Source organism: Megalobrama amblycephala, linkage group LG1 (genome assembly GCF_018812025.1).
Source record: "Megalobrama amblycephala isolate DHTTF-2021 linkage group LG1, ASM1881202v1, whole genome shotgun sequence".
NCBI classification, from domain to species: Eukaryota; Metazoa; Chordata; class Actinopteri; order Cypriniformes; family Xenocyprididae; genus Megalobrama; species Megalobrama amblycephala.
The window spans coordinates 23,436,819-23,457,161 of record NC_063044.1 but is presented as its reverse complement, the minus strand read 5'-3'; the positions used below and the strand labels follow the sequence as shown (position 1 = coordinate 23,457,161).

Here is a 20,343-nt window from a genome sequence, read left to right as displayed (position 1 = left end):
GATGATTTATTCAGACTTGCAGAACTATGTTTCAGAACAAAAAGAGAAAGAGACAAATGGTAACAACCCTTTTAGTGGTTCTCAAACTTTTTAATGGAGTACCCCCTGAAGGGATTATTGCATACCCCCTCTCTTCCACTTCGAACACACCTTTTCCATTAAGGGACAGTAATGTTAGTATTTGGACTTTATAAAATAATGTTTTAAATAAAAAATGTTTAATAGAGAAATACTTCAGATACTTTTAAATATTAAACTAAAACTTTCACTGTGAATATAACGAAGCAAGGTGGATGAATCAGAATCATTGACTCTCAGCTCAAAGCCGCATTCGTGTGTTGTTCTGCTCTGGTTTTCGTTAGAAATATTTTTTCGTTGCAAAATAGAGTAAATATGAATCGGTGTTTAAAAGTACGTTTTGTTTTTTGACTGTTGTATAAAAATATAATAGAATTCTCCCTCATAAATAAATGAACTCACACAAGGTATGTTTTTGTATCAGTGTTTGAGTCTTTTTAATGATAATTTGTTCTTAGATGATTTATTACATCGAGAACGGGAAACTTAAGGCAGCATTCGGCACACAATCTATCATAAATGCTGCTTCTATGTCATTTTAGACTGCAAAACATGAGGTAAGAACAAAATTTTGCCAGAGAAATACATGCTCATTTTTAATATTAATTTAAATGAGTTAAATTAACAATTTTGTTCGCGTATGTTACCCCCAGGGGTAACAGTTTGAGAAACCCTTTATAGCAATGTAAATTAAGATGTGTTCTTCTCACAGATCCATTTAAAAGTTTTTTTACATGAATAATCAGCAAACCCTGATGGCAGATTTATGGCACAATCCTTATCACCAGCGCTATCACTTGGTGCTCCATCCCTCCAGAACCTGCAACAGATCAGCATTAGATGTTCAGTGCTGCTTTCTGTGCGATATGATACTAACTGTGAGATAAAGTTTGTCAAGACTAACTTTAATTTTGTCTTAATGTTTAAAAGCATTTTAAAAGCTTGTTTTAATGGCTGTACAGTCACACAGATATACAGAATGACTGTAGGCAGTTGATCAAGTGGTTGTTGATTGCTATGGTGTTTTGGGTGGTTGTATATGGTTGCTACAGTGTACTTTATGATTGCAACGGTGTATCTGAAGTGTTCTGATCAGTTACCAAGGCATGCTATGTGGTTGCTTAGGCATTTCCAGGAAGTTTGTACTTTGTTGCTATGGTGGTTTTGTATTGATAGGTTATAAAAGGGCTGAAATATATTGATAGATTGACAGACTAAGTCAGAACAGACTGTAGGTCTGTGCCGAGTTTGGTGGATGTAGTTTTACAGGAGTGATTTCTCACCCAGAGGTCATGTTGGTGCCATCAACCCATTTCCATGTGTTCTCCACATCACTGTCAGTCAGACCAATCCAGACATCAGTGCCACCTGGAACTTGTTTTAAATACTCCTAATGAATGAAGAAACATACTTAAAGCAGCAAAACTGTTATCTAAGTTGGCCGAATAATTAATACATTCATTCAAGAAATTCATTGCAAACAAAGATGTACAGTTCAGACAAATTTCACGTCGCTCACAGAATGTCCACAAAGGAAGGTGTTGTCAGACTTTGGTTATGTTCAGACTGCAGGCAAATGTAGCCCAAATCAGATCTTTTTGCTCACGTGACTCAGATCTGTTTTTGTCATGACAGTGTGAACAGCACAAACCACATGGAACCTGATCTTTTCAATTCCGACTTTCATATGTGGTACTAAATCTGGTACAGATCAGATGTTTTGCAGTGCGACCTCGGTTTGAACAGTCAAATCAGAATTCATGTGACTTTTACATCACTCTAGTCTAGAGCAACATTCGTCACAATTCTGAACTCATGGGAGTCACTTTCAAAGGGTTTTACATACACGACGTGGAAGGACAATGATGTGTCAGAACTCATAAGTATTACAGTGACAGCTCTATATACAAGCAAAACACGAGGACTCCTACCATAAATTTCTCTTTTATCTCTTTTATTGCATCCTCCTCTTTTTTTCACACTATAAATCACACTATAGCACACTAAAAATAAATAAGTGAAATCACTTGCTTTAATGTCCTCCATGTTTACTTCCATATGACAGCGTGCTGCGTGATGTCTTTTTTATCATTATTTTGCGCATGCGGGTCAGTCCAGGACCGTTATCTGTTCACACTGGAATCTGATATTGGCCACATTTAAAACAACAATGTGAACAGCTCTACAAAAACATTGGATCTGAGCCATAAATCAGAATTGAGCATCCTTGGTGTGAACGTAGCCTTTGTTGCTCCAAACTTAGGTATGGTCACAAACAATCATTCTCTTTCACTCACTTGTTCCTCTCTGTTGTTTATGATGATCAGATCTGCTCCTCTGTCTGTACAGTATCTTCTGCTCTCAGTCCAGCTCTTCTTCTCAGAGGAAATGAAGTAAAGACTGGATTGATAGCAACTCCATCCATCTGTAAGAACAACCAGTACAACAATTAGCTCTTTATTTCCTTCCACACTGACTGACACAACTTATTTATAACAGGTAACCCAAAACATACATACTATATTCTTTAAATACTGAATAGTTGTGTAGTTTTAGTGTAATGTTGTTGTTTTTTTTTACCTATTTTATGTATCCGTTGCCTCAGTTCTTTCATCTCCTTCTGTAATGTCAATTTTTCTGTATTCAGGGTTTTATTATAATTTGATAAATTTGTAGTATTCTCTTTCAAGATTGTTTTTCCTTTTTCTTAACTCATTTATCTCTTCTGTGATGTTTTGGTACTTGATGTAAAACTCATCAACCGTTTTAGTGAGTTTGATGGCCAGCACTATGACTGCAGTCAGCAGAAGAACACACAGCAGCACCAAACACACTGGAGCTGCTCTGGAGCTTCTGATCCTCACACAAACACTTCCTGTAAATTACAGATATGAAGATAAATATTTCTCAAACACTCATTTGAATTGAATGTTATGTTGCTGTAATGAAATGAGTCTTAGTACCTGAGTGTTGAAGTGTTTGATATATGGCGGTGTCTGAGTTCTCTGTCTCTGTCCTGACGTCATGATTCTTTGTGTCTCTGTTGGCATCAGTGATCATCTCCTCACCATCTTCTCTGTCCAGTTCTTGTATCTCATTGCTACTATTGCCGTGAGTCCTCTTGTAGATTTTCGGTCTTTTGGAGTCCATTGTGTGAGTTGCTCGTGTGGACGCTGCTGTGTACTGATGCTTTTATTAGCTGAACGTGAACTACACCACTGTGACCGCACTGAGCAGTCATATCCTGTCTGCTTATATAAAAAATGTTTTGGTGAAGGATACAGATCAAAGTTGTTTTTTTCTTCTTTCTTTCCCCCTTCATCTTGTAAGTTAACCCTTTGATATTAATATAATTTAAACTTTTTACCACTTTCTCTACAATGTGAATTGTAGAACAATGTATCTTTATTAAACATGAAAATTAAATTACACTTAATGTTGTTGTACAGTGTAACGAATTAGCTTGGATTATGGGTCAATATATATATATATATATATATATATATATATATATAATGATCAATCATAAACCATAAATTCAACCACAAGTTAAATAGCTAATTAACTAGTTAATAAAGTTTTAAATACGGATGTTTTTCTTACAAAAAAACATCGCTTCAATTCAGATGGCCTTTATAAACCCCCTGGATTATATTGCATTATATTTATGATGGATGGATGCATTTTTTTGCATCTAGTTGACATGTAGTTGTAAAGATACTTCAGTAGAATGTCTTAAGCGGAACCATCAAAATAAAGTGTTACCCTTAATTGTGGTTAAAGACTGTTCTTCCATTGCATAAACTGGCTGCTATGCTCGTGTATTCTTGCTCTAGTTGGTCAGAAATGCAGAACAAAATTGATCTGATATTAGTGCATCTAAAGGTTAAAATATGCAACACTAAAGAAGGCTTCAAGAAAAGTTCAAGAAACTTTATTAATTCAATGAGGCTGACACAGAATGAAGTTAATTATGTGCAATCGGGCATTTGAATAAAAATAACACACCACAAAACTTAACATATATTATAATATTAACAGAAAATCTTGACATCCACCCAGGCTCTCTTTGGGTCTGTTTACACCTGGTCACTTCATGCATTTTTACTGATCAAATGGCTTTCTGATTTATCAAAACAATTCCATTTACACTTGGCCACATAAATGTGTCACTTAAAGCAACAAATATGACCTGCATTTTATTGATCATCAGCTAATTTCAAAATTAAAGACCGCAATAGGAGAGAGTGGCAACAGCACTATCTGGCAGTAACATGTTATTTAGTCTATAATACGCACTCACATGTTTATTTTTTAGCAGTTTTTTGGGAGGATTAAAATGTACATATGTGGGCCGTTTTCACAAAACATTTTATCTAACCACTAAGAGTTCTCCTAAATAGCAGTAAAAGTTCTTAGCTAAGAGTTTTCTCTTAAAACCTATTCACAAAGCTGCTGAGACAAACTTTTACTAAGAAATAGACTGAAGTCTTAAGCTAAGAGTAAGGGCAGGGTTGACCTCGTTGCTATGGAGTATAGTGATTGGCTGATGGGGAGGAGTCAGCGATTTAATCATAGAAATGTTGTAAAATGAAGTGTCATGCCATATTAAAATAAAGGTTTTAAAATACAAATGTTGTCCTATTCAAATAAATATTTTTTAATAAAAATGTTGCCATAGTCAAAATAAAATTTTGCTATATTGTTGCCATAAAGGTTTTAAAATGTAGGCTAACTGATGCCCACCTGACATGAGCATGTAAATATGCTGTGATATATAGTTAAGACATCTTATGTGAGAAAATATCTCTTAGCAACAGAAACCACTTATTAGTTTCACTTCCTCTAAAGTATTTTATCACAGCAGGTTAAAGGTTTCACTTTAAGATGTACTTTTTTTTCTTTTGAATTCAAATGTTTTACCACTAAAAATATTAATAGTGCTTTTGAGATATGTTTCAAATAATGTACATTCATGCAAGACTGCAGTCATATAAGTTTCTCAATCAAGTAGCACAAAATGTCTGGCTAACGTGTAAAGACAAATTTGTTGACTCCACTAAAGCTCACAAGATGATGACATTGTGAAATTCATGTTAATTTTTTCAGTTCAACTTCACAGTCTTTGCTAGATTGTTAAAATCATTTGTTTGTTTATATATATATATATATATATATATATATATATATATATATATATATATACAAACCCGATTCCAAAAAAGTTGGGACACTGAATAAAAAAGGAATGCAATAATTTACAAATCTCATAAACTTATATTTTATTCACAATATAATATAGATAACATATCAAATGTTGAAAGTGAGACATTTTGAAATGTCATGCCAAATATTGGCTCATTTTGGTTTTCATGAGAGCTACACATTCCAAAAAAGTTGGGACAGGTAGCAATAAGAGGCCGGAAAAGTTAAATGTACATATAAGGAACAGCTGGAGGACCAATTTGCAACTTATTAGGTCAATTGGCAACATGATTGGGTATAAAAAGAGCCTCTCAGAGTGGCAGTGGCTCTCAGAAGTCAAGATGGGCAGAGGATCACCAATTCCCCCAATGCTGCGGTGAAAAATAGTGGAGCAATATCAGAAAGGAGTTTCTCAGAGAAAAATTGCAAAGAGTTTGAAGTTATCATCATCTACAGTGCATAATATCATCCAAAGATTCAGAGAATCTGAAACAATCTCGGTGCGTAAGGGTCAAGGCCGTAAAACCTTACTGGACGCCCGTGATCTTCGGGCCCTTAGACGGCACTGCATCACATACAGGAATGCTACTGTAATGGAAATCACAACATGGGCTCAGGAATACTTCCAGAAAACATTGTCGGTGAACACAATCCACCGTGCCATTCGCCGTTGCCGGCTAAAACTCTATAGGTCAAAAAAGAAGCCATATCTAAACATGATCCAAGAAGCGCAGGCGTTTTCTCTGGGCCAAGGCTCATTTAAAATGGACTGTGGCAAAGTGGAAAACTGTTCTGTGGTCAGACGAATCAAAATTTGAAGTTCTTTTTGGAAAACTGGGACACCATGTCATCCGGACTAAAGAGGACAAGGACAACCCAAGTTGTTATCAGCGCTCAGTTCAGAAGCCTGCATCTCTGATGGTATGGGGTTGCATGAGTGCGTGTGGCATGGGCAGCTTACACATCTGGAAAGGCACCATCAATGCTGAAAGGTATATCCAAGTTCTAGAACAACATATGCTCCCATCCAGACGTCATCTCTTTCAGGGAAGACCTTGCATTTTCCAACATGACAATGCCAGACCACATACTGCATCAATTACAACATCATGGCTGCGTAGAAGAAGGATCCGGGTACTGAAATGGTCAGCCTGCAGTCCAGATCTTTCACCCATAGAAAACATTTGGCGCATCATAAAGAGGAAGATGCGACAAAGAAGACCTAAGACAGTTGAGCAACTAGAAGCCTATATTAGACAAGAATGGGACAACATTCCTATTCCTAAACTTGAGCAACTTGACTCCTTCAGTCCCCAGACGTTTGCAGACTGTTATAAAAAGAAGAGGGGATGCCACACAGTGGTAAACATGGCCTTGTCCCAACTTTTTTGAGATATGTTGGATGTCATGAAATTTAAAATCAACTTATTTTTCCCTTAAAATGATACATTTCCTCATTTTAAACTAGGGCTGTCAAAATAACACGTTAATTTTCGATTAATTAATCTGAGAAAAAATAATGCGTTAACAAAAAATAACACAGATTAATCCATATTGACCTTTGAACCTGGAGCCGTTTCTAGCCGACTGTAAATTGAAGGAGGGCAGATGACTGCTGCACTGACGGACAGAACGAGCAGAGAGCTCCTCCCTCGTGTGCGCGAGTTCTCTTTGTCTTCAAAGTAAGCACTGTCTTTGCACTCTCTCTACCTCACACATAATAATCTAAATCAACTGACACAATGCTAAAAGTTCGTAAGACCGAATCCATGTTTCACGAGGCGCATTCGGAGAATGTTTTTCCTGAATAACCGCTGGGTGTGAATAGTGCTAAAAAAAAACTTCACCTCATCTTCTCTGACAGGTGCCCTGCACGTGCAGCTGACATAAACCACACTTTCAGTAAACAAAAAGAAAATCCTATCCAGTGGTGAAGTGTTTTCTGTGTTGACAAATCTTTTGCGATGTCCTAATAACAGTTGCGATTCGCACGCAACACGTCAATGTCCGCTAATGTCTAATTTGCGACCTAATGACTCATTTGAACATATTAATTTTAATGAAACATGACAACAACTGATCTGTCCACACGGCCTATAATGAATCATTTACTCGAAAAACTCTAAAATGAGAACATAAGTGTGCTTACCCCATTTAGCAAGAGTGGTTAGTAAATTAGCCTTAATAATCCTCAATATTTTCAGGTTATTTAAATGACAATGTGTAGTAAATGTACCTATAAAATCAGTAAGTTTAGACTGGAGTGAGGTGAAACCAGAACAAAGCAAGTTGTTGTTAGCTAGGTGCATTCAATTGTATATGGTACAAAATTATATTATTAGTTAATATAACTTCTGAATGCTACTTTTTAATACTTTTCAGGTTCAGCAAAAAAGCATCTTCTCTTACAAAGCTATAAAATCACTTTTTTTTTTTTTTGCAAAGAGGGCAAGAAAGAATTACAGTGACGGGTACTTTATTGTCAGTATCGGGCTCACAGATCACGTGGGTAGGGCACTTTTTACTGACTGTGTGGATGACCATGTCTGTCACCACCAAACCATTTTTTGACCCAGGAAAAATCCTGCATTGATTCATTTGAACTGAAATATTTAATACTTTCACAACAAAAATTATGTATGCGATTAATTTAGATTAATTAATCACAAAGTATGTAATTAATTAGATTAAAGTTTTTAATCGATTGACAGCCCTAGTTTAAACATTTGATATGTCATCTATGTTGTATTCTGAATGAAATACTGAAATTTGAAACTTCCACATCATTGCATTCTGTTTTTATTCACAATTTATACAGTGTCCCAACTTTTTTGGAATCGGGTTTATATCTTTATCCATATTTATCTATCGATCAAGAGCCCTTTATAAAATATCATATTACATTATTTTGATTGTGGTGTCACATTTAAGTTCAGAAACGGTCCAGAGTTGGGGGATCTTCTGTTAGAGACTGTGTTAACAAAGTCATGAATAGGTACATATTTACCTTGCATTGTTAGGTTGTAGTGCGGCATAATATTTCAGGAAATATATATATATATGATTGGCACCATAATAAAAATAGCCTTTTATATTACTTGAATTCGGGATATAATCTGTCACACACCACTTGTTCAGAAGTTTTAAGGTGTCCATACTGACTCACAGTCAGCCAGACGGAAAACAAGAAATCAAAACATAATTTCAGTGTAAGTCATAAATGACGGTCACAAAAACTGTGAACATGGATAAGGTCATAGTTCATAGCACTGACATGACATGATAGATGACTGGTTGTGAAAGTGTATGTTTTAACATTGCATGCTGCACATTACTGTTAATTGAAATATTGACCTTATGTGATAATTTTTCTGAGATGAAGTAATCTTGAGTATTTTTTTCACAGAATGTCAAATGCCCTAATGGTGAAGTTCAATATGAGGGTTGGTGGCAACCTTGAAAAGAAGCCATTCAAGGCTACACATTTATACTTTGTAATTCAGGGTAATTTTAGCCTTATGACATTGAAAAAAATCAGGGGAAATTCTCTAAATGACCTCCTGTTTTGTTTTTCTCCTCGCTAATGTAATGCACATTTAATGCAGAACATCTATTATTGACATAAGATTATTATACAGTAAAATAAAATGTAAAACATGTTGATTGCCTTTCATGAAATGGACACAATCTTGTTCCATTGTATTTTAAATTTAGTGGTAGAACCACAAGACATTTTCAAATTAATTACACGTCATTTACCTCAAATGTGAATGTTTTTTGTTTTTTGCATCATGTTCTCTTCCCTCAGATGCTGTGAAGAGGTGGAGCCCAAATGCCACTGACTCGGAAATTGATGAAGCAATGGCAGAACACCTAAAGCATGCTCCAGGAAGAGCTGGGGGAGGTGAACACAGGAAATGAGCCAAACAACTTTCACATGTTATCCATAATTCAGTATTTTGTAGTTTTATTTTGTTATTTGGTTAATGGATGCAAAAAATTAATGTATTGTAAATGTAATTATGTAAAACTGAAGAAAATTTGTTTCTGTTCAAAAATTTTATATCCACAATAAAATATTATGCTAAATCAGAACACTCTTAATTTGCTTGAGTCTACAAATGTTATTGTTTGTGATGTACATGTGATTAAAACGTTTTAAGGACATTCAGGTCTGACTGGACCGATTTTGGACCTTTTTATAACTTTTTTCAAGTAAACCTCAAGACATAATTGATTGCCTTTCACGATGTTACACAATGGGTGTGTGATTATTTTATATGCAGGCTTACATATGCACTTAAATTATGCAGCAACACACCTTATTAACATCCAGAAGATCACACATTTAAACATCCAGGGACACGCAGAAAAGACGTGGAATTCACGGCCAAATGACGTTGGTTCAAGCTTTCATTTTGGAAGTATTTTTCAATCATGACGGGACGTGTTGGATTGACATCTTTTCAGCATTAATTAAACGTCCAAATGTGTGTTTGTTTATGTTGACTTATAGGCTACAGTTACAAAGGGAGAAAGGGAAAACTTCCATTTCTGCAGCTTCTTATCAATGATGTTATCATACGCAAGTTTCTTGCCACTAATGACTAATGATGTGTCTGTGTCAAGATCTCAAATTAACTGGATTGTAAATAAGAGGCGCATTACACTCAAGCGCTTCAGTGTGTGGTGGAAAAGCAAAGGCTGCCAATCATACGGGCCAAAATGGGCAGAAAATTTCCATGCTATGAAGGTGTGAATTACAGTGTGTTGTAGCCTAAATTAAATATTTTCCTTATTCTACACCTCTGTTTCCACTGTCATATGAACGGCTCGTTTGACTTCCTGCTTCTATGAAGCCACTCCCTCCAAAATACACTATGTGCTCAGATTGGTTAGCAGGCCCAGTTTTTAATCGTGATTCGCTGAAGCACAGATGGGAGTTTTACTTACTCAAACATGTTCTAAGGGCAGAAAGGAAAATGATTGGTTCACAGATTCAACCAATGAAATTGAAGCAGAGGCGGGATCAAGTTTATCATACGTTATCGACTGTTGATAGAAGATTACCGGTTTTGTAAGGTAAGTGAATTTACACTATATTTTGTTAAAATTCTGAGATAAACAGCCTCTAAAGTGTACTAAGATAATTGGGGAACAATGTATTTTGATTCGATTGCTAACTCCACTGCACCTAAGCTGCTAATGGTCTAAATGGGGTTAAACATGATTTTCCAATACTACCCAGCTGTCTGTAAAGCCGATATATGCGAACACAGAACCGAAATAATTTCATATCAATGTTATTTTTGGTCTACTATGCTGCTCTTAACCTCATAACAGTCTACCGTCCCGCCGGCGGTCCACTGGGTTTTTAAAGGGTTAAGTATGCTTTTATTCAAACTTTCTGTGAGATTTCTGGAGATCAACTCTTGAACAGGTGTTGATCTTAATCTTTTGTAGTAGGCATGGCTTACACCCTGAGAAATAGCTCTAGCTATTTTTCCTCTCCGTATGTTTCTTGCTGGTATAAATCTGGTTTCCGTTTTCAGATGTTGAATTGAACCATTACGCCTGACTGTCATTGTAATGCTAGAGCACAGTCGACTGGGCTCTTTCAGCATTACGAAAGAGTAACCGTACATAACAAGTTGAAAATTTACAAAGTGCTTGTACCTTCAGATAAGGCACATGTCTCTTGCGGCTGCCTATAGCACAGCAGGGATTTTTTTGTCTGAACTGTTGGTACAGTATGTTGGTCCAAGGTTTTTGAAGTGTTCTTGAATCTTTCTGAAGTGCAATCTTCTTCCAGTCTTTTTGAGAAATGATAATTTGGATGGAATACATGGCAACTTTCTATACTTCCTTTTTTCTTGATCACTGGCTGTCTTCCCTAAACCACTGGGAGTGGAAGATTCTGATTCTTCTCTTCAGATTCACTTCCTGCTTCGTTTCTGTTGCAAACCTTCTATTTTCTCCCTAGTGTCTGTCTTTGGTACATGGCATTTCTCTGTAGCATTTGTGTCTTTTTCTGTGTCCTTGAAATGATGTCTCAGAATCACTGTCAGATGTCACTTCTTTTGTGCTGTCTGGCAAATCAACATAACTATCCTCTGACTCCACAGGACTGTCCAGTACTTCCTTTCCATCTGACTTATTCATAGATGTCAAAAGTCTGGCTGGCTGTTCTGTGTAATTTTGTGTTTCTATTTCACCTTCACTTTCAAGTGCCTCAACCTCAGGATGTTGTGACTCTAACTCTACTTCCTCAGAGTTAAGAATATCCCTTTCTCCATGTCTGGCTTCCTGTATAGTGTCTGTCTTACTCACTGTTTTCAATGTCTTTGTGATCGGGCTCTGAAGAATCTCTTAATTTTTCTTCCTGACTCACACTGGACACCTCTGTATTGTCAATTTCACCTTCACTGCTAATGTCTGTGCTTTTCTTGTCTTCATCTGTCCCTGGAGAACTTTCTTTTTTTTAAGCTCTGCACTTCAACCAATCTTTTGATATTTTTTCTACTGAATGTTCATACAACATACAGCCATTTTCTATTTTTCAGCGTGTCACACTGAAATCTTGACCACACTGGCGACTTTGAAGAGGTGTCTTGCTTTAATATTTCAATGGACAGGAAACTTTATAAAACCGCATCTACACCACCAACTATTGCCCAGATGTCTGATCTCGCAGCTGCCTGTGCTTTCTGCGATTTTGGCATTTTCTAAACTTGGGATGATAAAACTCACAAACTAATTACTGTAAAATGTATGTATATCATGATTTTTTTAGCCTGGGTTAGCTGGTGTTCAGCTGGTTTAAGCTAGTCTCCCAGCCTCCCAGTCTCCTAGCTAACCAAAAACCCTCTAAAACCAGCTATGACCAGGCTGGGAGACCAGCTAAAATGTAGCAATTGAAGTAGGGCTGGGCGATTTTTCAGATTTTTTCAATTAATTTGAATGTCATGTTTTGCCTCGATTTTATTATTTTTTTTCTAAATTGATAAATCACAGCTTTTAAAAGATTCAAGAGTTTGGAGGCAAGATTTAGAATCCGTACAAAAAAAAAAAAATGTTGTGTTCTCTCTATTTGTTCTAAAGCCAGAAGCAATGCACAAGCTTCAGCAGTAAAAACTGAGCTTTCACTTGGAATACGTCTTAGATACTGTCTTAGATCCATCTGTATACACTGGTCTATGGAGAGGAAGACTACATTTTATTCCTCCAAATTCTTGTTTATATTCATTTGAATGAGTCAAGTTCTTCTTTTGATGGGCCAAATTCCAAATGATGTTGAATTTGTTGATGTTCCAAAGAGGAATAGGGCAAGTCTGTTTGTGCAAGTCTATTTAAATTAATGCTTATGTTCTCCACGTGGGATTTTATATGAATACCAAAAGGAATATACTTGGGTCTGGCTTCATACAAATCTTGACATTAAAGGTGGAAAAACGTCTCGGGTTACGTCTGTAACCCTGGTTCCCTGAATAAGGGAACGAGACGCTGCGTAGTCGCTTTGGGAACGCCTCTGCGTGTTTTGTCTTGAAGCACTCGTGAAATCGAACCAATAGTGTGACGGGACGTCAGTGCGGGTGACGTCACGGACCAGGAAACTATAAAGCACTCCTGAGAACAAAGAACGCCAGCTTCTGATATGGATGAAGCAGACGCTCACAGGCGTGCAGGGAGTATGGCTAAGCTACGCAGCGTCTCGTTCCCTTATTCAGAGAACCAGGGTTACAGACGTAACCCGAGATGTTCCCTTTCATGGGAACATCGACGCTGTGTAGTCGCTTTGGGAACGCTATCCCAACTAGGCCATAAGACCAAGTGCCTGTCTGTTATCTTACGACGAGAGCACAGAGGACCCTGGAGTGGAGCCTAAATCAAGGTTATACAACCTAATGAAGGTATGCTGAGATGACCACCCAGCCGCATCACATATCTCGTTAATGGGAACCCCCGAGATCAAAGCCTTTGAGGCAGCCATACCCCTAGTAGAGTGTGCCCGGACAGCCAAAGGTGAAGGCTGCCCGTATGACTCATAGGCAAGAGAGATGGCCTCGACCACCCACTTGCTCATTCTTCCTGATCCGGATTAATCAAAGGAGGAGGAGGACAAAAGGCCTGCAGTACAATAGGTCCTGGGACGTTGGTGGGGACCTTGGATTTATAACCAGGTCTAGGATGAAGGAAAGTCCTGAACATACCAGGCGCAAATTCCAAACATGAGGGAGCAACCGAAAGTGCTTGAAGATCTCCAATTCTTTTGAGAGATGAAATTGCCAACAGGTGGACAGTTTTGAGAGGAATCTTCCAGACACCTCTAATGGTTCAAAGGGAGCCTCAGCTAACCCTTCCAACACAATAGCCCAGTCCCAGACCAGAGTTTTGTACGCACAGAAGGCCTCAGCCTCTGGGTACCACAGAGAAAGCGTATAAATAGGGGGTCTCTTCCACAGAAGAGTCCCCCAACAGAGCATGATAAGTGGAAATAGCCACTATATAAACCTTCAAGGTAGAAGGAGATAAACCATCCAAGTTTTATACTTGGAGAAATTGCAGCACAAGACTGATAGAAGAGTGGAACAGGTCCAGCTGACGTTGTCTACAGCAAGTAGAAACCAACTTCCATTTATTTGTCTGTATAGCTTTCTCGTGGAAGGAGCTCTGGAGTGGAGTATGGTCTCGACAACCTCAGTTGGGAGACCGGATTCTATGAGCCTAGCCCCCTCAGAGGCCAAGCTCAGAGTTTCCACAACTAAATTATCATGCTGCCCGCTTGAGACAGAAAGTCCTGTCTGATGGGGATCTCCACGGGGGAGCCGTCTAGAAGAGACACTAGGTCTGCAAATCAAACTCGGGTTGGCCGGAATGGGGCTATCAGTATGAGATAGACCCTCTCTAGGCAAACCCTCTCCAGAACTCCTGGGAACAGAGCGATCGGGGAAAAAGTGTGTACAGACGTAACCTCGGCCACGTCTGCACCATGGCATCCAACCCCAGAGGGGTGGATTAGTCAGAGAGCACCACAGTGGGCAAAGAGATGTTCTTTTGAAGCAAATAGGTCAACTTCTGCACGACCGAAGTTCTCAAATGAGCTCCACCACCTCAGGGTGGAGACTCCATTCCCCGGGCCTCGGCCCCTGCCTCAACAGGATGTCTGCCCCCACATTTTGATGCCCCGGGATAAGTGCTGCTCTCAGGGAGAAGAGCTTCCCCTGGGCCCACAAGAGGATCTGATGGGGGCTAATCTGCACAACTGGCGAGACCTCAGACCCCCTGATGGTTGGTATGAGAGACCACTGACATGTTGTCTGTGCGAACCAACACATAGTGGCCCCTCGGGTCTGGGAGGAAGTATTTGAGTACTCGAAATACCGCCATCATTTCCAGATGATTTATGTGCCAGGAAAGTAGATGGTCCTCCCAAAGACCCTGAGCCGAGCGACCACTCATGATCGCCCCCCAGCCTGTGAGAGGCATCCGTCGTTAGCATTACACGACGACAAGGAGCCCCCAACACAGGTCCCTGGGACAGGAACCGAGGCTTCTTCCACATGACTAAGGCACGAAGGCATCGCCGCGTGACCTTAATCATGCGAAAAGGATTTCTTCTCTGAGAAAACCCCTTGGTCCTGAGCCACCACTGTAAGGGTCTCATGTGCAGCAGGCCAAAAGGTATCACATTGGACGCAGCTGCCGTAAGACCCAACAGTCTCTGAAACTGTTTTGCAGTGACTGGCCTAATTTCACCCCATTCACGGCCGAGAGAATGGAACGCACCAGAGCAGGAGACAGACGTGCCTGCATCGTGATGGAATCCCAGACTACCCCTTGGTAGTTTAAGCTGGAAGAAGCACACTCTTCTTGGCATTAATTCTCAGCCCTAGCCTTCTGATGTGAGACAGAACAACATCTCAATGTTGGACTGCCATATGCTCAAACTGAGCTAAATTCAACCAATTGTTGATATAATTCAACATGCGAATGCCCTGGAGTCTCAGAGGAGCCAGAGCTGCATCCACGCATTTTGTGAAGGTGTGGGGTGAAAGCTAGGCAGAAAGGAAGAACCCTGTATTGGTAAGCTTCGCCCCCGAAAACAAATCTGAGAAACCTCCTGCTGAGGATGGATGGATACATGAAAGTACCCTCCAACCCTCTTTGGAACAAAGTACAGACTGTAAAACCCTGACAGCTTGCTGGGAGGAGAAACCCTTCTATAGCTCCTTTTTGCAAGAGTGTCAGAACTATGTGTTCCAATACTAGAGACTGCAAGGGGTCCACCACTATAGGGAAGACCCTGTTAAATTGGGGCGGGCGAGACCCGAATTCTGTAACCCTTTCTTTGTGAGCAGTACCCATTGAGAAATACTTGGAAGAAGATTCCATTCTACCAGAAATCTACTAAGGGAATCAGTCTCTCAAGACTGGCCTCTGGTGTTTTTTTTGTTTTTTTTTTGAGCATTTGACTCGGCGCCCTGAAGCGGCGAACCAGCAGGGAACAACCGAATCAAATGTCGACTGGCCCTCCTCAGAGGGTCAGTGGAGACCGCTGCACCCTGAAGCACACGAGGTGGTAGGGTTGGCAGAATGGCCCCCTGAGGGCACCGAGGAGGGGTGGATACCGTATAGTGTGGTAAAGAACCCTCTTAGGAAGGGGGCTACCCTCGAATGTCCTATGCCACTGGCGTCAGGACCTTTTTGAAGTCTTCTTGGTGATAACAACAGTCCGCAGATCTGTCTTACCCCACAAAGACTTCAGCTGTGTTGCCTGTCCCGGTCCCCAAGCTTTCTGCGGGGGAGAACGGGTGACGACACTTTTTTTTTTTTTTTTGAGTGAACGGTCAGACCAGTGCCCTGAAATGGCGAACCGGCAGGGAACAACTGAACTGACCACTCTATGACCCTCCTCTTCTTGGAGGATCACTGGAAACCGCTGCACCCTGAAGCACATGAGGTGGCAGGGTTGGCAGACCGGCCTCTCTTCTTTTAAATTCCTCAGAATTTAATGTATTCAATATTTCATTTAATCCTCAAATTAAATGCAGCCAAAAACAAAGTAAAAAATGACAGGCTGAATATATTGGAATACAAAAAGAATTATAGCTCGTAATAGTTTGCAAGATATTATAGGGAAAGAGAGAAAGGGAACTCCCGTCTACTCAGTTCCCTCCAAATATATATAAACATTTTATATGTGTATATATATATATATATTACGGGCACGATATCTATGCACAGCCTCGGCAAACGCGAGATCCGAGCCGTATATTCTTTATTGCAGACTTAATCTGCACGCTGCCGCGGCAAACGCGAGATTTGAGCCTTGCGTTGGACTTTTATTCCCTCGAGAATAAAGCCAACAGGAGTGGAGCTAAAAACTCCCGCTAGTGCATACTTCTCTTTACACTTCGGGACATTTTTATGAATGAACACTGTCAGCTGTGAACTGACGTGCATGCTCCACTCTCAGCAAACAACACATCGTGTGCATCCCTACTCGCTTTGTAGTATAGCACTCAAACTGCTGTTCACTTTCTTTATATATATAAATATATCTTCAATATTTGTAAGTTGACAAATTCAGAAAGATATTTAACTTCTCAGTTAAATCGAGAAAATAATCAGACAAGTCTATCACGGTCTGAATATTTCAGATTAACAAAATAATCATGGCTTTCAAACACAACTGATTTGTTTCTGATGTTAGAATAATAAAGTGTGATTTTGAAACACGATATGTGTGTGAGGTGGCGAGTCCTCAAATCAATATCACAATATCCACCTCCTCAGAGCTGGACATGTGTACCGGTGCCTCAACCCGGAGGAAGAAACCGCAGAGCGTGCTTCCACCTGGGAGACGGCACTGAACCTGGCAGGTAAGGGCAGAGAAAGGGCAGCGCCCGTCTCTAACCCCTCTGCCAAATTCATCTGCGAACCCCATGATCTGAACTGCCTGTCTGCCTCGGCAGATGCGGGACCCGACCACAAAGAACGCGAGCCGCGGCGCCCTCCTCAAAGAGCGCCCGGCTGGAGTGGAGAGGTTTTATATTACAATGCTCGCAAACAACCCCCTCGAGGGCCGCCTGGGCATGCTCCGCTCCCGGACAAACAACACAGAGCTCGTGTGTATCCCCACCCGTGAAGTAATGAAGGTAGGGAGAAGCACACCGTCTGATGCTGTTTGCTCACCATTATAGTGTCTTTTATATACATATATATGTGGTGTAATACTGATACTCTTGTTCTCAAACAAAAGAGATCGTTTCTGTATATGTAATTGACAGACAACACCAAATAAGACACACAATAACACAGAGTGCTGCTGAAGACACAGAAGCTGGCGTTCTTTGTTCTCAGGAGTGCTTTATAGTTTCCTGGTCCGTGACGTAACCCGCACTGACGTCCCGTCACACTATTGGTTCGATTTCACGAGTGCTTCAAGACAAAACACGCAGAGGCGTTCCCAAAGCGACTACGCAGCGTCGATGTTCCCATGAAAGGGAACAGAAGAATATGCTGGATTGCATTTGTTAATTAAATACTGTAACACAATTTATATGTACGGGAAGTAGGAGGCGGGAATCTGCGAATGTTTAAACAAAACTTTAATCAAAAATAAACAAAGAACTAAACGAAAGTAATGCTGACAGACCCTCATGGATGTCTGCCGGCCACACAAACATAACCAAACATAAAATAAAGTCCAGGCCTGGTCCTCTCTCGTCCTTCACTGTCATCGCTCCTCCTTTTATGCTTCCGGAGCTCCTCCGTGACAGACTCAAGACCGGTGCGACTCGCAGGTGAAGATCGTTAACACTCGCCTCACCGGCCTCGCTTCGTTCCCTCACAGCTTTTGCCCTTCCTGCTCGTCACAAGTACTGTTAAAGCACTGTTAAAGTCTCAGATACTCCAAGACTTTTACTCAAGATGTATTAGAATTGGTGACTTGAAACTTGTAATGGAATAATTTTTGCTGTAAGGTATCTGTACTTTTACTCAAGTATGGTTTTCAGGTACTCTTTACACCTCTGCTCTTTCCACAGTGACTTCTAAAAGAGTTTTTCTTTTGAGTGAATTTTTATGTGGACCTTAAGGTTATCTTTAAATCTGAAACTCTTTCCACACATGTAAAAGGCCTCTCTCCAGTGTGAATATTCATGTGTCCCCTAAGGCTTTTTCATTCATTTAATGGCTAAATGGTTATATTTGTATATTTGATTGTGTTTATTGATATGCCATACTTTATTTTGCTGTAGCCTACAGACAAAGTTAATACACTAAAAAAGTCCAGTTATGGATGACAAGAACAAACAAATGTCAAGTATTTCAACTTTGAATCTCTAGTCTTCAGTTTCTGGCCTCCTAGTGATGTGAAATAAGAGCAGGAGTTAACTCGGTGATTATTTTGACTTTATTTTGTATTTTATCTGTGCGTCTTGGACGCGGCATCCATCAAAAATAGGCTGGGATGCTTCTGAAATGCACCACGGCACGGCTGGTTTAAACTAGACTAGAGTAAAGCCGTATCGGCTTTAGTAGCCGCATGCAGTGTAAACGAGGCTTAAGGCTTTTCTCCAGTGTGAACACTCATGTGTACTATAAGGTTTCCTTTATGACTGAAACTCTTTCCACACTGTTGGCAGGTATAAGGCTTTTCTCCAGTGTGAATTCTCATGTGGTCTGTAAGGTTTCCTTTCTTACTGAAACTCTTTCCACACTGTTGGCAGGTATGAGGCTTTTCTCCAGTGTGAGTTCTCATGTGGACTTTAAGGTTTCCTTTAAATGTGAAACTCTTTCCACACTGTTGGCAGGTATGAGGCTTTTCTCCAGTGTGAGTTCTCATGTGGTCTATAAGGTGTCGTTTTTGACTGAAACTCTTTCCACACTGTTGGCAGGTGAATAGGCTCTCTCCAGTGTGAACTCTCATGTGTTCCCTAAGGCGTTGTTTGCGTGTGAAGCCATTCCCACACAGAGTGCAGGTGTAAGGCTTTTCTCCAGTGTGAGTGCTTATGTGGCCCTTAAGGTTACCTTTAAATCTGAAACTATTTCCAGACTGATCACATGTGAATGGCTTCTCTCCAGCGTGAATATTCATGTGGTAATAAAGGCTCACTTTATGTGTGAAACTCTTTCCACACTGAACACATTTAAAAGGTTTCTCTCCAGTGTGAACTCTCATGTGTTCCCTAAGGCGTTGTTCCCGTGTGAAACCATTCCCGCACAGACTGCAGGTGTAAGGCTTTTCTCCAGTGTGAGTGCTTATGTGAGCTATAAGTCCTTCCTTTCGAATGAAACTCTTTCCACACTGTTGGCAGGTATGAGGCTTTTCTCCAGTGTGAATTCTCATGTGGGCTGTAAGATGTCCTTTTTGAATGAAACTCTTTCCACACTCTTGACAGGTGAAAGGTTTCTCTCCAGTGTGAATTCTCATGTGGATTTCAAGTTTTCCTTTTCCACTGAAACTTTTTCCACACTCTTGACAGATGTGAGGCTTTTCTCCAGTGTGGTTACTCATGTGGACTGTAAGGCCTTCTTTTCGACTGAAACTCTGTCCACACTTTTGACAGGTGTAAGCTTTCTCTCCAGTGTGAATTGTCATGTGGGCTGTAAGGTTTTTTTTGTCACTGAATCCCTTTCCACACTGTTGGCAGGTTAAAGGTTTCTCTCCAGTGTGAACTCTCATGTGGACTGTAAGGCTTCCCTTTTGACTGAAACTCTGTCCACATTTTTTGCAGGTGTGAGGCTTTTCTCCAGTATGAATTCTCATGTGTTCCCTGAGGCTTTGTTCCCGTGTGAAGCCATTCCCACACAGAGTGCAGGTATGAGGCTTTTCTCCAGTGTGATCTCTCATGTGGACTTGAAGCTTTCTATGTCGATCAAAACTCTTTCCACACTGTTGGCAGGTGAAATGACTTTTAGTTCCAGTCTTTTGAGCTCCTTTTTGTGAGGAACACTTTTTAGCCTGTGTTGATTTTTCTCCAGTCATGAAATTATGTTTTTTCTCTTCTTCTTTTTCATTAAGTTCAAAACTCACCTCTTTCAGTGCCATTAGGT

The 20,343-nt window shown here is 40.0% G+C and overlaps 3 protein-coding genes across 6 annotated transcripts in view; 1 reads left to right on the top strand and 2 right to left on the bottom strand.

The window, feature by feature from the left end:
- The window catches only part of LOC125243964 (NACHT, LRR and PYD domains-containing protein 12-like), a 283,026-nt gene that overhangs the window by 143,029 nt on the left and 119,654 nt on the right, over window positions 1–20,343 (top strand). The window lies entirely within an intron of this gene.
- The window catches only part of LOC125244015 (gastrula zinc finger protein XlCGF57.1-like), a 131,007-nt gene that overhangs the window by 104,948 nt on the left and 5,716 nt on the right, over window positions 1–20,343 (bottom strand). Inside the window, exon 2 of the mRNA XM_048153930.1 lies at window positions 18,887–20,343. Coding sequence (XP_048009887.1) covers window positions 18,887–20,343 — 1,457 coding nt within the window. The remainder of the gene's footprint in view (window positions 1–18,886) is intronic.
- LOC125245066 (asialoglycoprotein receptor 1-like) lies at window positions 755–2,788 on the bottom strand. The gene is made up of 4 exons (XM_048155512.1): window positions 2,659–2,788; window positions 2,376–2,503; window positions 1,362–1,468; window positions 755–898 (listed from the first exon to the last, which is right to left on the bottom strand). Exons 1-4 carry the CDS (start codon window positions 2,690–2,692, stop codon window positions 769–771), a joined length of 399 nt encoding a protein of 132 aa, XP_048011469.1. The 5' UTR covers window positions 2,693–2,788; the 3' UTR covers window positions 755–768.